At 36.1% G+C, this 12,236-nt stretch overlaps 1 protein-coding gene across 4 annotated transcripts in view; it reads left to right on the forward strand.

Moving 5' to 3' along the window:
• USP32 (ubiquitin specific peptidase 32) overlaps nucleotides 1-12,236 on the forward strand; it is an 83,469-nt gene that overhangs the window by 45,999 nt on the left and 25,234 nt on the right. For 3 of the 4 annotated variants that reach the window (XM_076354886.1, XM_076354887.1, XM_076354888.1), the window contains exons 6-13: nucleotides 2,024-2,155; nucleotides 3,692-3,799; nucleotides 4,575-4,690; nucleotides 5,091-5,153; nucleotides 7,022-7,105; nucleotides 9,930-9,991; nucleotides 10,112-10,214; nucleotides 12,009-12,201. In XM_076354886.1, coding sequence (XP_076211001.1) covers nucleotides 2,024-2,155; nucleotides 3,692-3,799; nucleotides 4,575-4,690; nucleotides 5,091-5,153; nucleotides 7,022-7,105; nucleotides 9,930-9,991; nucleotides 10,112-10,214; nucleotides 12,009-12,201 — 861 coding nt within the window. The remainder of the gene's footprint in view (nucleotides 1-2,023; nucleotides 2,156-3,691; nucleotides 3,800-4,574; nucleotides 4,691-5,090; nucleotides 5,154-7,021; nucleotides 7,106-9,929; nucleotides 9,992-10,111; nucleotides 10,215-12,008; nucleotides 12,202-12,236) is intronic. The other variant, XM_076354889.1, reaches the window with a different exon arrangement.

Raw genomic sequence — 12,236 nt, forward strand, 5'->3', positions numbered from 1 at the left:
GGGTAGATTCAGACTAGATGTAAGGAAGAAACTTTTTATGCTGAGGGTGGTGAGACACTGGCACAGGTTGCCCAGAGAGGTGGTGGATGCTCCATTCCTGGAAACATTCAAGGCCAGGTTGGACGGGGCTCTGAGCAACCTGATCTAGTTGAAGATGTCCCTGCCCACGGCAGGGGGGTTGGACAAGATGACCTTTAGAGGTCCCTTCCAACCCAAATGATTCTGTGAATACAACACAATCAGGAGCCAGGAGATGGTAAGCCAGATAAGGGAATTGATCCATCTAGGAAGGAGGGGGAGGGGAGAAAGGAAATCCGTTTAGTTTTTCTTCTGGATCAGTTCTCTTATCTCAATTACTAAGCAAATGCACAATAGCTGATAATGATGCAAGTGAGGATGCTGCAGCACGTGCCTGGGGTTAAGGGGGAAGGTAAACTGTCTCTGTTCAGCCTGAAGTTGTGTTAGCTTAACGTGACCCTAGAACTGCAGCTTTGGTGTGGGTGTTCTGCATGCTCTTATATGGTCTGTCTAGTGGTTGTACTGAATGTACGGAGGAAAAGGAGGACATGTTTTCTCAGATGTTACTTTTCTAGTTAGACTGCCTAAAAATATTTTACAGGAAGATGCAAACCCCTTCCACTCCTCCAACTCTACTTCAGATATTAATCTTTTGTCAGAATTTTTCCAAACTTTCTGCTGATGAGGGTAAGGTATTGTGTAGTTTTTGATGCATTATATGATGTGCCTGCTAGGTAGTTACAACTAGTTCATGCTTACTATAGCTTACCTAAGTTACTACTCTGATTAAATTACTACTCCTAATGACAGAAATAGGAAAAGAAATCAATAAAATTTCAATTTGATAAACAACTTTTTTTGTGTCTCTTCTGTTCTTAAGCCTTACAGGATTATTATTGTTTTTGTGGACTAAACCAGGCCAAATAGCTCAAGTTAAACCTATTAGAAAGCTGGCGTGGATTTAAGATTCAGAACCATCTGGGAATGGGATCACACGCAGTGGTTCTTAATATAGACAGCTTTGTCATTTCATATCTATTTGAGAACCAATTAATTTGCACTGACCTAAAGCAGCATTGTGACACACTTGCATATGTAAAAAGGCTAAAAGTATTGTTGAGCAGAAACTTAATATTTTTATATATATATATTTAATTTCAAAGATAAAACGTAAGGAGACTGGCATTTGTATATAATGTTTTGAAAGAAAACAAAAGTTCTTCCTCTGGCTATTTTTATTCACCTTTGCCCAGCACCTTGTTTTACTCATGGTTGGTTTTGGGGTTTTGTTTTTTTCCCCTTCTTCGAATTAGCTTGTAAGTTCCTCCGTATAAAGTGTCTTCTAGGCATGTATAATCACTCCCCAATGGGTTTCTAAGTGCATCTATGGTATAAATAATAAAGTGAAACAAACTATTTTATATTTTGAAAAAATTAATGCTGAGATAGTGTTTAAATGTCACATTAAAATTTAGTTTTATTAATGTATAAGAAGGCTAAAAATTTCAAATAGGAATTTTTCAAGAGCAGCCAAGTACTAATTTTTTTTTTTTCCGTAAAAGTTCTGGGATTTTTTTTTTTAAATGCTACTTCGCATCCTTTTAGAGGATTTAAATAGTGGATACCTTGGGAAAATAAGATATTGCACATAAATCTACCTGTTCAATTCACCAAGAAGAAATATGTGAAAATGAAGAGACTGCTGCAGCCTTTAGCAGTGGGGAAAAGTTTATTTCTGTATTTCTAAACACTTGTGATGATGTGTTATTGATGTTGAACTCCTAGATGGTGAATAGGTAAGGTGATTCTGTAGATAAAGAAGGTAAAATTGGATCTTTATTTGTCTACTGCTCGTATTTTTAATTTTTATATGCAGGAGTCAAGAACAAAAAAGTGAACATAATTTCTCTGTATGACAAAATAATGCTGCATTTTTATTTGGTGCTGAATTCTAACACGGTCTAGATATTACCAAAAGTTTCTTTTATTTTTGTTGATTATACAGTGGAAGAATCCGACATCATCGATCTCGAAAAACGATACTGGCTGCTAAAAGCTCAATCAAGAACTGGACGTTTTGATTTAGAAACATTTGCCCCCTTAGTTTCCCCTCCTATTCATCCATCTCTGAGTGAAGGTATGGAACTTCGATCAAATGTGCGAGGAAGTGATGTTATTGTGGTGTTCAGAACCTGATGGTCTACTGACATACAAATTCTATGGCTTTAAAAGTGGGCCTATTTTAAAATGTATTTTAAGCTTAAATAACAGAGATGCATTCCACTGAGTTCTGAATGTTTGAAAATGAGAAAAGATGCCTGAGAAATCTGTATTTGTTTGGAAATCTGGAATGACGAAGGAAGTGGTGCTTCTATGTGTTGCATTCTTATTAGTTGTCAGGAAATATGTCAAACTTTATGTATAATTTGCCCTGTAGACTGCTTAAAATTTTTCACTGGGTTCCTTAAGATTCTGTAATGACAAAGTATACTGCTGTCCCTGAATGAGAGAAAATAGAAGACCATTTTTAAACTGTCAAATGTGAGTTTCATCTATTAAATGACAATTCAGCATGCAAGTCAGAAGTTGTATCGTGCAGTCGATGAAACAGTCTTCCCTAATAGTGTAAGTTAAGGAAGATTTTGTTCAGAAGACTTGGTCAGGAGATTTGTGTGTTGCAATGCAGACGTGTTAATAACCAAGCTGGTCTTTCAAGTTGAAGCTACTCTGATAATAACCGGAGGTTGCAATTGTCTAATTGCCATTTACTGCACAACATAAGGACATTAAGTAACATTCCACTTACATGCTAGTTTTTGTCTGCGGTCCTAGCTAGAGTGACAATTTTTTATCACCAAATGGTCAGCTTTACTGACGAGTGGCAGCAGCAAGTACAAAATGGGAAATTCATCTGCAGTGGATGCAAGCTGTTAAAACACCAGAACTTAGGTTCAATTCAATAGGGATATATCCCCACATCCTTTTGCTCCTTAAGTGTGTTTTATCTACTTAGTGATATAAATTTACACAGCTGCTGTGGGGAAACCTGAATGGTTTCTGGTCGTTCCATACGTCTTCTGTGGATAGTCCAACGGAGTCATTGTCACTAAAAAAAAAAAAAAAATATGGGATAAAACCAAGTTATATGTGCTGAATGAATAGAACTCTTAAATCCTTTGAAGACCGGTAACTAAAACTCCTAACTCACTTAGGGCCAAATCTGCAATGGTATTCAGTGATTTTCATAGGAGTTTCTATCAGGTACTTTGGAAAAGCCAAAGCATTTGGCATCTGAGTACCTTTACTATTTTGGTCCTTTAGCTTTTGTGAAAATGCTTGTCCTGACCATACTGGTTTAGATGTACACTCTATAAATCAGTCATTACAAGGAAGGTGTGAAAATAAGGCTACTGTTCAGAATTCTTGATTCCCTCCCCACCCCGCCCCCGGCCCCCACTTTGTCTAGCCATACATGAGTGATCTCATTCACCTTTAAAACGGTCTTAGTAGTGCTTAATTATCTTTATTACACTTAGTAAAAATTAGTTATAATCATAAGTGTTTGTACTTCTCCTTGCAAATGTTAACCATTAACCCTTCATGTAAATGCTAAGTATGATTGTCAGCTGTTTCAGCCAGATGCTGTAACAGGAGATGCTTTTGTGGTTTGCAGGTTTGTTCAATGCTTTTGATGAAAACCGAGACAATCACATAGATTTTAAAGAAATTTCCTGTGGGCTCTCAGCATGTTGCAGGGGACCCTTGGCAGAAAGGCAGAAGTGTAAGTATGCAAAATGTTAACTGTTAATTTTAGAGAAGTTTTTCAGTTTGAGCAATGAAGTTTAGTTGTTTCCACCTTTTTAGAAATTTTTTCCACTGAACGTGAGTCTGTGAAAGGTGACAGACTTTAGAAGTTAAAAAACTAAAGGAATTTTAAATATCAAGGTTTCCTTTTATGAAGGATGATTAAACCTAATTCTGTATATTTTAGAACTTACCCATAGCTTCCTGTAAATTACAAACCTGTTGGGGAAAAAAAATATATTTCAGAAGTTATTTTGCAGTGTTCTGCATTATGATGCAGAAGTGTGTATCTCAATATAGAAAGGGCAAACACTTATCTATTCATTAGATATAATATAAAACAAATGTCCTGTTTGGTTGTCTTGTGGTAAATAGCATGTTCTGGCTTTTTTACTGTCCAGTTTTCAGCTGGCTCCCTGCAAGGTTCTTGTGTTTTGAAATACCTTTGTTCCATACTTCTCCAAAGCCATACTGCTGCAACTGAAAAGCTATCATTCACTGGAAATTTCTGGATGCACATATGTTCCCTGCTATGTCACATCAGAAAACACAGCACAGAATTGCAGGAATCTAGATTTCAGTTTATTAAACACAGCTGCTCCCTTTCCTCACTACCACACATGCATCCTGCCTCATCAAAACTGTCAGCACTAAATCATGTTCTTGTGACTCTGCAGACTTACATTCTGCAAGAAAAAAAAAATAGTTGTTGAGTAGTTCTAACATAGAAAAGTAATTTCCTTTTTTCTCAGTTTGCTTCAAGGTTTTTGACATTGACCGGGATGGTGTGTTGTCTCGCACTGAACTTAAAGAAATGGTGGTTGCACTTTTAGAGGTCTGGAAAGATAACCGTACTGATAAAATACCTGTAAGTTATATTTGTTCTTTTATTCATTTGCTTCTGTTTCTTAAAGTCATCCTTCAAAAGTAGGAATGTGAATGTTGTTTGAACATGGTTTCAGTGAAATACCGGCTTCCTTGAACTACCTTAGCTGAGGAGTATTGATAACTGGATGTAACTTACCTTGCACAACTTTGAACTGCCATTAACCAAAGCAGAATGACTTGACTATAATGTATGCTGTTTCATATAAAGAAACCTTAGGTACAAAAGTACAACTGTCTGGAAGCACTCAGTTGTGAATTACATAGAGGTATCATCAACATTTCTTATATTTCTTACAGTTATATTTTTATTCTGAACACATGCAGTTCCAGAGAGCGCTGTGAGAATTTAATGCCGTTTTCTAATCCTTTTGTTTGTTAAGGAATTGGACATGGATTTGTCTGAAATTGTAGAAGATATTTTGAATATGCATGATACCACAAAGGTAGGAATTTGCTGTTCTTTCCTTGTCATTTTTATACTCTAGTATCTTCAGTTGATTTATAAGAAAGTTAAATCTTGTGCTTTCTTTAAAGCAGAGATGTGTCAATAAAAGAATCTCTTTCAAGAAATGTCAATTTTCCATTAAAATTTTCCACGTTGTTCTGTGAGAGAAAGAACATGTTTGAATTTTATAAGCCTTTTTTATATATGAAACTAAACCAAAAATACATAACCAGATGAAATTAATTTGAAGCATATACTGTTTGCAAGGCTTTGCTGTGTATAATTAATACCAGTTTTAAATCTGATGCTTGACTTTTGTTCTGGAGAAACTGTTCTTTTGTTTCATGTTAAAAATGATCTTATGAAAAAAGGGGGAGTGCATTAGTGTATCTTCTATTTTATGCTATGTAAAGACACATTATCTTCCTATGCTGGAATAGAACTGTATTAATTCAGTAACTTATGCATTATCATTATCAAACTACTTTGCAATAATATTATATACAACCAGTGAACTATATATGACGATATTGTTTCAGAGCTAAGTATCTGTGAAACTATGGAGGCATCTGTCATGACTGTCGTGACACACAGCAAGAAGTCTTAGTAGTTTATATTGTGCTTTATGGTTAGCCGTGTGTAAATCTTTAATTATGTTCCTGCTTTTTCGAGATAGGCGCTATCATCTGCAAGCCATATAGGGGAAGTTGTTTCCATTATTTCATCCTTTGCTTCACTATAGGGAGAGTGTCTGGAAACTATAAATAATTTAAGAAAAACTATAAAGAATATCTGGAAATGCTTAGTTACTTGTTTGAATAGTTGTCTTGCCTGCTTGTACTCCCAAGAAAGTGGTGGGCAAATATTTTATTGTAATTCTTTCATTACCAAAGCAGTAGAAAATATGGCTCCAGTGAGCTCTTTCTTTCATCCTTTGAGGTTTTTATTGTTTGCTTTTTTAAAAAGGGTAGTTTATAAGCAAGCGTATAGCAGTCTTGTTCCTACAAAAAAAGTTAAAAAAGATGACTAAGTCTTCAGAATATCTTTCATAGTTGCATCATGAATGTAGTGCTGGGAAGAGCTGATGGTGCAGTAATTACATAAATTACTTAACCTCTTTTCACATGTTAGCTTTGACCTGTGTGAACTCTGGAGAAAATGGTCTGTAAGAAGCAGCGGAGTAACTGCACTGCTGTAAAAATGACTGAGTTATATTACAATGGAAAAAATTCAGATTGATCCTATCACTGAATTGTTGAAAATCAGGAGGTCCTCTGACATTGCTCAGTGTTATGCTACTGTAACTTTGCAAGTGATTAAGAATTAATAGGACTTGTGTTGTAAGGTAAGATCATAAGGACTTGATGATCCAAAATAGTTTTTCCCAACCCGCAGAGGAAGATGGTGGGTTTCTGAATGGATGCAAGTATCTTTATGTGCAGAGCTCATTTGGATGATCAAAGTCTTAGATTGTCTTAGTTTTGTTTTGTTTCCTACGCAGTGATTGCCCTGAGCAGTCACATACTGCATCTGCTGGTTTCATGGTTTGAGACTATGACCACTGCAGTTGACATGAATACTAAATCTGAATGATGGAGAGCAGGAGCAAAGGTTACATGCTGTGCATAGTTCATCCTCTGTAGTCTCAAAGCTTTTTCGTTCTCTAGGTTGCATATGTTATGCTAAAACTGGATTTTTCTTCTTTCATTGGACCAAATTTTATTATCAGAGTGGTAGATTCTAATTTTTATCAAATCACTGGCTTTGTCATGCCTTGTATGATACATTTAATGAGCATTTTAATAGAAATAGGTTAATGGTTTGATGTTTTTTCCTTCCCCTTTCCTTCTCCTCCCTTTAACTAAGCTCGGACACCTCACTCTGGAGGACTACCAGATATGGAGTGTAAAGAGTGCACTTGCCAATGAATTTTTAAACCTACTTTTTCAGGTATGTTTAGAGGAAATTTAAACTTGAAAATTATGGTAATTAAGTCATGAGCTTTTTGCGTGGCCACGAAGTGCAGCATCAGCATTTGTGTCACCGTGCTTACAGTGTTGTCTATTGCAATAAGTTACGTGTTTTTGCAATTGTGCATTACCTTGACGAAATGATTCTCTATTTGATTATTATTCTTTCCAGTGTATGGAGATGCCTAAAGCATAATTTGCTAAAGTGAACGTAGTGTACTGTTTATAAAATGAAAAGAAATTTCAAGTGTATCAGCAGTTATATTTTCCATTAAAGAAAGGCTGTGTTCTTAAACAGTTGTTCTTGCAAATCTTTGCCAAGAAAGTGACACAGGAAATGAGAAAAGGTACTGCTAACTCCTTACAACCACTTTCCCTTTACACTTTCTGTTAAGGCTGTCTAAGGAACCTTTCATTGGTTTCTTTAATGGAGCAGTCCTTGAAAGCTGTGATATCATATCACTGTTGTGTTGCAGAAGCTGAGGATTAAGTGTGTACTGAATTTGTTTTTAATTGAGCTTGAATTGGATTTTTATAAATCCTTAAAACAGTCATATTTTAGTGCTGACTTACTTTGTGCAGAAAATAACCCCCTAAGAGTATTTTCATTCACTGCAGTTTGTTCCTTACCTGTTTTCTGTAGAGGTTGATACTTTGAATTTAAATAATAATAATCCTAATGGAGCCTTGAAGATTTACCCTAATTTAGTATTCACCTCCAGCCCCGTATGACAGTCTCAGTTCTTCCAGGGAGGGCCAGGGGGAACCAGTGGACTCCATTCTCATCTTACGAGTGAAGCTTAATCAGTTACACGGTCAGATTGTAGCAGAGAAATATTTCATCAGAAAGAAGCGGTGTGGGTTTAAAAAAACCAAATAATTGTTGTGAGAGGCTACCTGAATAGCATACTACTGATTCTCCTGTTTATGACCCTAGACTACTTTATAAATTGCATTTTGAACTATACTTTTCCAAGAACTTAATGGGGACTGAGTGAGCGTATCCTGAGGCCATCAGCTACACCACAGCTGAAAAGAATAAAATCAGAAAGTTCTGCAAATTCTTTTTATCTCTAATTGCTTCAGGTTTTGCTTACATCACAACCTTCTCAAGAACGGCTGACTTTATTTTTGGACTGTATGGGGTCAAATATCCTATCATAGCTTAGTATTGATTAAATAACAAATATTTATGCAGTATTGAGGTAGAATGAATGAATGTTTAATAAATTTTTGATGATGATTACACATCACAGTTGTTACACTTTGCTTGTTGGAGGTCTCATTTACAATTTTTTTTTTCTCCTGCGAGTTAGCAACTAAAACATTTTCGTTTTAGATTTTTATTTTTATTTCCTTTGAGAACTTTATCATACGAGGCACCCTCATCTCATGCTGCAGGCTCAGCAGCACACTCACACAGGACAGAGTCTGCCATTGATTTGTCTGGGCATTTATTTCGACTGTCATGAGCTTGTGTGTCTCATCTGCAGACAGAAAAGCTAAGTAGTCTGAGTGGAGTGCCTTGGAAAGCTTGACAACAAATTGGTTTGTTTGCAGCAGGGTTAGCTTATATGAAGAATCTGATACTTGCATAGTGTTACATGAGTTTAAAAAGAAACATCAGAGCCAGCTGTATTGTGTGTGCTGGAAAATCTGTTGCTTCCCAGCAGCTAATGGCCTTTGTTTTATTCAGAATGTGCAATGGTCTCTCACACTGTAATATAAATTCAAATAAGATATCTCACCAGTCATTAGAAATCTCCAGCTGAGATGCAAATTGATAGCCTCAAAAGAGACATAAGGAAAAGACTATGAATCATGTTATGAGTAGCAACCAATTTGAAAACCGTCTCGGAGAAGAGACAGCTGACCCTCCTCCCTGCAACGGGAAACAAAGATTCCCGCAGAGTCTGCTTCCCTCCGCTCATCACTCCCTGCCACATGCCCTGTGGCTGGGGAGCTGCTGGGAGAAACCAGCCAGGGACGTCACTGCAGCCAAGGCCAGGACGGTTTTACTAGGAAGAGAGGAGTAAAATACTAGCCATCTGGGACTGCTGTCTTGTACTTGGACTAAAACCCCACCCAAATCAAGTAGCCATCTAGGGGATGGTGCCTTTTTTCTTCTGTGTTTGTTTCAAAAAAAAAAAAAAAAAGGGGGGTGTGTGCGCAAAAAAAAAGAAGCATCAGACATTCAGAGAATGTTCTACCATTTTGAGAGCATTTTCAGTGGTGACTGGTTGGTTGGACTGCTTTAAATTTCTCCCTCGGTTTCTTCATGTGCTCATTTTCCTTTCAGTCCCTTATATAACCGTTTCTCCCCATTTTTCCCCTTTCCATTTTGTGGTTTGTTTGGTTTTTTTATAACCTTTGGCTTATCCTCTTCCAGCAGCTTGCATTCTCCCAATTCCTCGTTCCCTCTCTCCAGTACATATATACATATATATATACACACACACAAAACATTAAGATGTATATATGTATCTGATGCATGTCAGTTACTGTGATCATTCATAGCGTGTGCTTCAGATGTGAAAATAATGAACATGCATTTTCTGTTCACCTTAAATTGTCTTGGGGCATTTGACATTCTTGGTATTTTTGTCTTAACAGTGGGAACAGGTTGTGAATCTCATAGCTCAAAATACTTCTTTTTTTAGTGATTTGTTCAATTTTAGGTAACCTTGCTACATAATTAAAAAGAATTTTCTGAAGTCCCCTTAGAGTTGTTCTTTTCTTTCATTTACCTAATGCTTGTTCCATAGTAGTGTAGTTCTTAGGTAAGAATTCCTTTCTTTTTCCAGGTGTGTCATATAGTTTTGGGGCTACGACCTGCCACTCCAGAAGAGGAAGGACAGATTATTAGGTACATGTTTTGCTCAGAATCTTAACTGGGTTTCAGAATCACCTTTTAGTATTTTCAAAAGAAGGACTTTAATTTCCCTGTTTCAACTAATTCTTCATGTTGTTCATTCGTTATGTGCAGAGGCTGGTTAGAAAGAGAAAGCAGGTATGGCCTTCAGCCAGGGCACAACTGGTTTCTTATTGCAATGCCATGGTGGCACCAGTGGAAAGAATATGTCAAATATGTAAGTATAATAATAATGTATACTGAATAAGTGATTTCTTTGTATTTGTGAATGTGTTGATGAAAAAAGAGTGGGGAGCAAATGACTGCTTAACCAATAATGCTTGAAATTAAGCATGTTTCTTAGTGGAAAATAATTGTTTTGCTGAATCATTGTCACATGGTGAGCTTTTCACTATAATTTCATTAAACTGTCACTTCTTTCTGTGTTTTGTTTCATCATTCCTGCGTGTCAAAATACTTTTCTGAACAAAAATATACTCTCACAATAGTACTTCCCTTAAGTCTTTTGAACCATTTGATAATAAAGCTGCCTGTTTTGGTTTTGACTTTGCTTGGGCCACAAATACACACTATGCATTTTCTGGACAAATAAAGGAGGGAGTTGGCATAATTTGATTTATAGGCAATGACGAAAAGTAGTCCAGTACCTGATGGTGATCAAAGGAGTCGTACTGTAACCTTATAGTTACAGGGTGCTCTTTAATACCCTCCAACTAAAATATTCAAGTTAAAGCATCACTATGAATTTTACAAAAGAAAGCATGTTTAATAAAATTAAATTTAATAAAATTTAATTAAGGTGGAGATAAATGTTCTTTGCAGGTTACACAACCAAGAATGTAGAGTAAGTGAAATAAACTACTTCTCAAAAGAGTTTTAGATAGTGATAAGTCGTCATATAAGTATCTGAGTTATTTTATAAATACAAATACCTAAAAATATTTGGAAAACTGCAATGTATGCATTAACTAACCATGTAATTACAGTTGTTCTTTGTGCACAATGAATTGGACAAATGATGGCTTAAATGCCTGAAATACTAGGTAATTTGATCCTTGTCATAGTATAAGTACTCGGATGTGCACATGATTTCATACGTAATCCTTTGCATAATAGCACAATGCCATTAGTCACTCTGTCTACCTCTTGAGCAAAGAGAACACTCAGAATTTCCATGAAACTCTGTAAATGATTACTGTAATTTCAACATACTTTTTAGTCTTTTATACTTTTAGCTTTGCTGCACAGTTTTGTTATTTGACAAGATATTATGTTTAGTGATGTGTTAAATAAGGGACAACATAAAACACTTTTTCCAGTGATGTTCATTGCATGGATTTTTTTATTTCCTCTCTAAGACTCAGTTAATTTCCTTTTTCTTCTGTTTCTCATTTATTGATGTTTCTTGTTGTGACTGGTGCTCTAAACTGGGTAGGATTCTTCTTACATCTTGTCTGTAGTGGACTGGCAAGTTGTGCTTTTGGGGGATGCAAATTTTTTTTCCCACCTTTATCTTGCCTAAGAACAAGCCAGATTGCCTTTGCAGTGCTGTTTCTCCAAAGGAAACAAGGGAAGTTTGTTTCAAAACAAAGTTAGGGAAGACTAAAATGTTGCAGGTTTGAGGAAAGAATGTGTTTTTTGTTCTTGTGCTTGCTTTCTCATTTAACCATATGAAATTCAACAAGGAGAAATCTTCAAATACTTACAGTCTGTAATTATAGCAGTCTAAAATGGTTGTCTTTTTATGCATCTAGATAGAGAAAATAATTCTGGTATTTCACAATTTTTATATTGTACAGAAGAGTTTATTTGATTGGTTTAATAATTTTGGCTGTTTGTTTCTGCAGACTTTTCATCAGTAGATCTAGAAAGTATTTTTTTTTTCTATAAAGCTCAGTGTGATATGTAAAAGTGGTCACGCAGCTGTGAATGTTGGTGATTGATGTGGCTGATGCTAAATGTCTTTGATGTTGGCTTAAAATTAACTTTTCTACTTGCCTACCAATTTTAGGATGCAAACCCTGTTGTGATAGAGCCTTCATCTGTCTTGAGTGGAGGTAAGAATTCACTCATAGCTGCTGCAGCCAATACTTCAGAACAGGGAGAAGACAAAATGGGAGGTCTTAATTACTTCAGTGCAACAGAAGAAAAGTTTTCAGATAATATTTCTACTGCATCAGAAGCCTCAGAGACTACTAGCAGCAGTAAGCATCTTCTTTCCTTGGAGGTTTAATGTAGA

This window comes from Aptenodytes patagonicus, chromosome 17, assembly GCF_965638725.1.
Source record: "Aptenodytes patagonicus chromosome 17, bAptPat1.pri.cur, whole genome shotgun sequence".
Taxonomy (NCBI): Eukaryota; Metazoa; Chordata; class Aves; order Sphenisciformes; family Spheniscidae; genus Aptenodytes; species Aptenodytes patagonicus.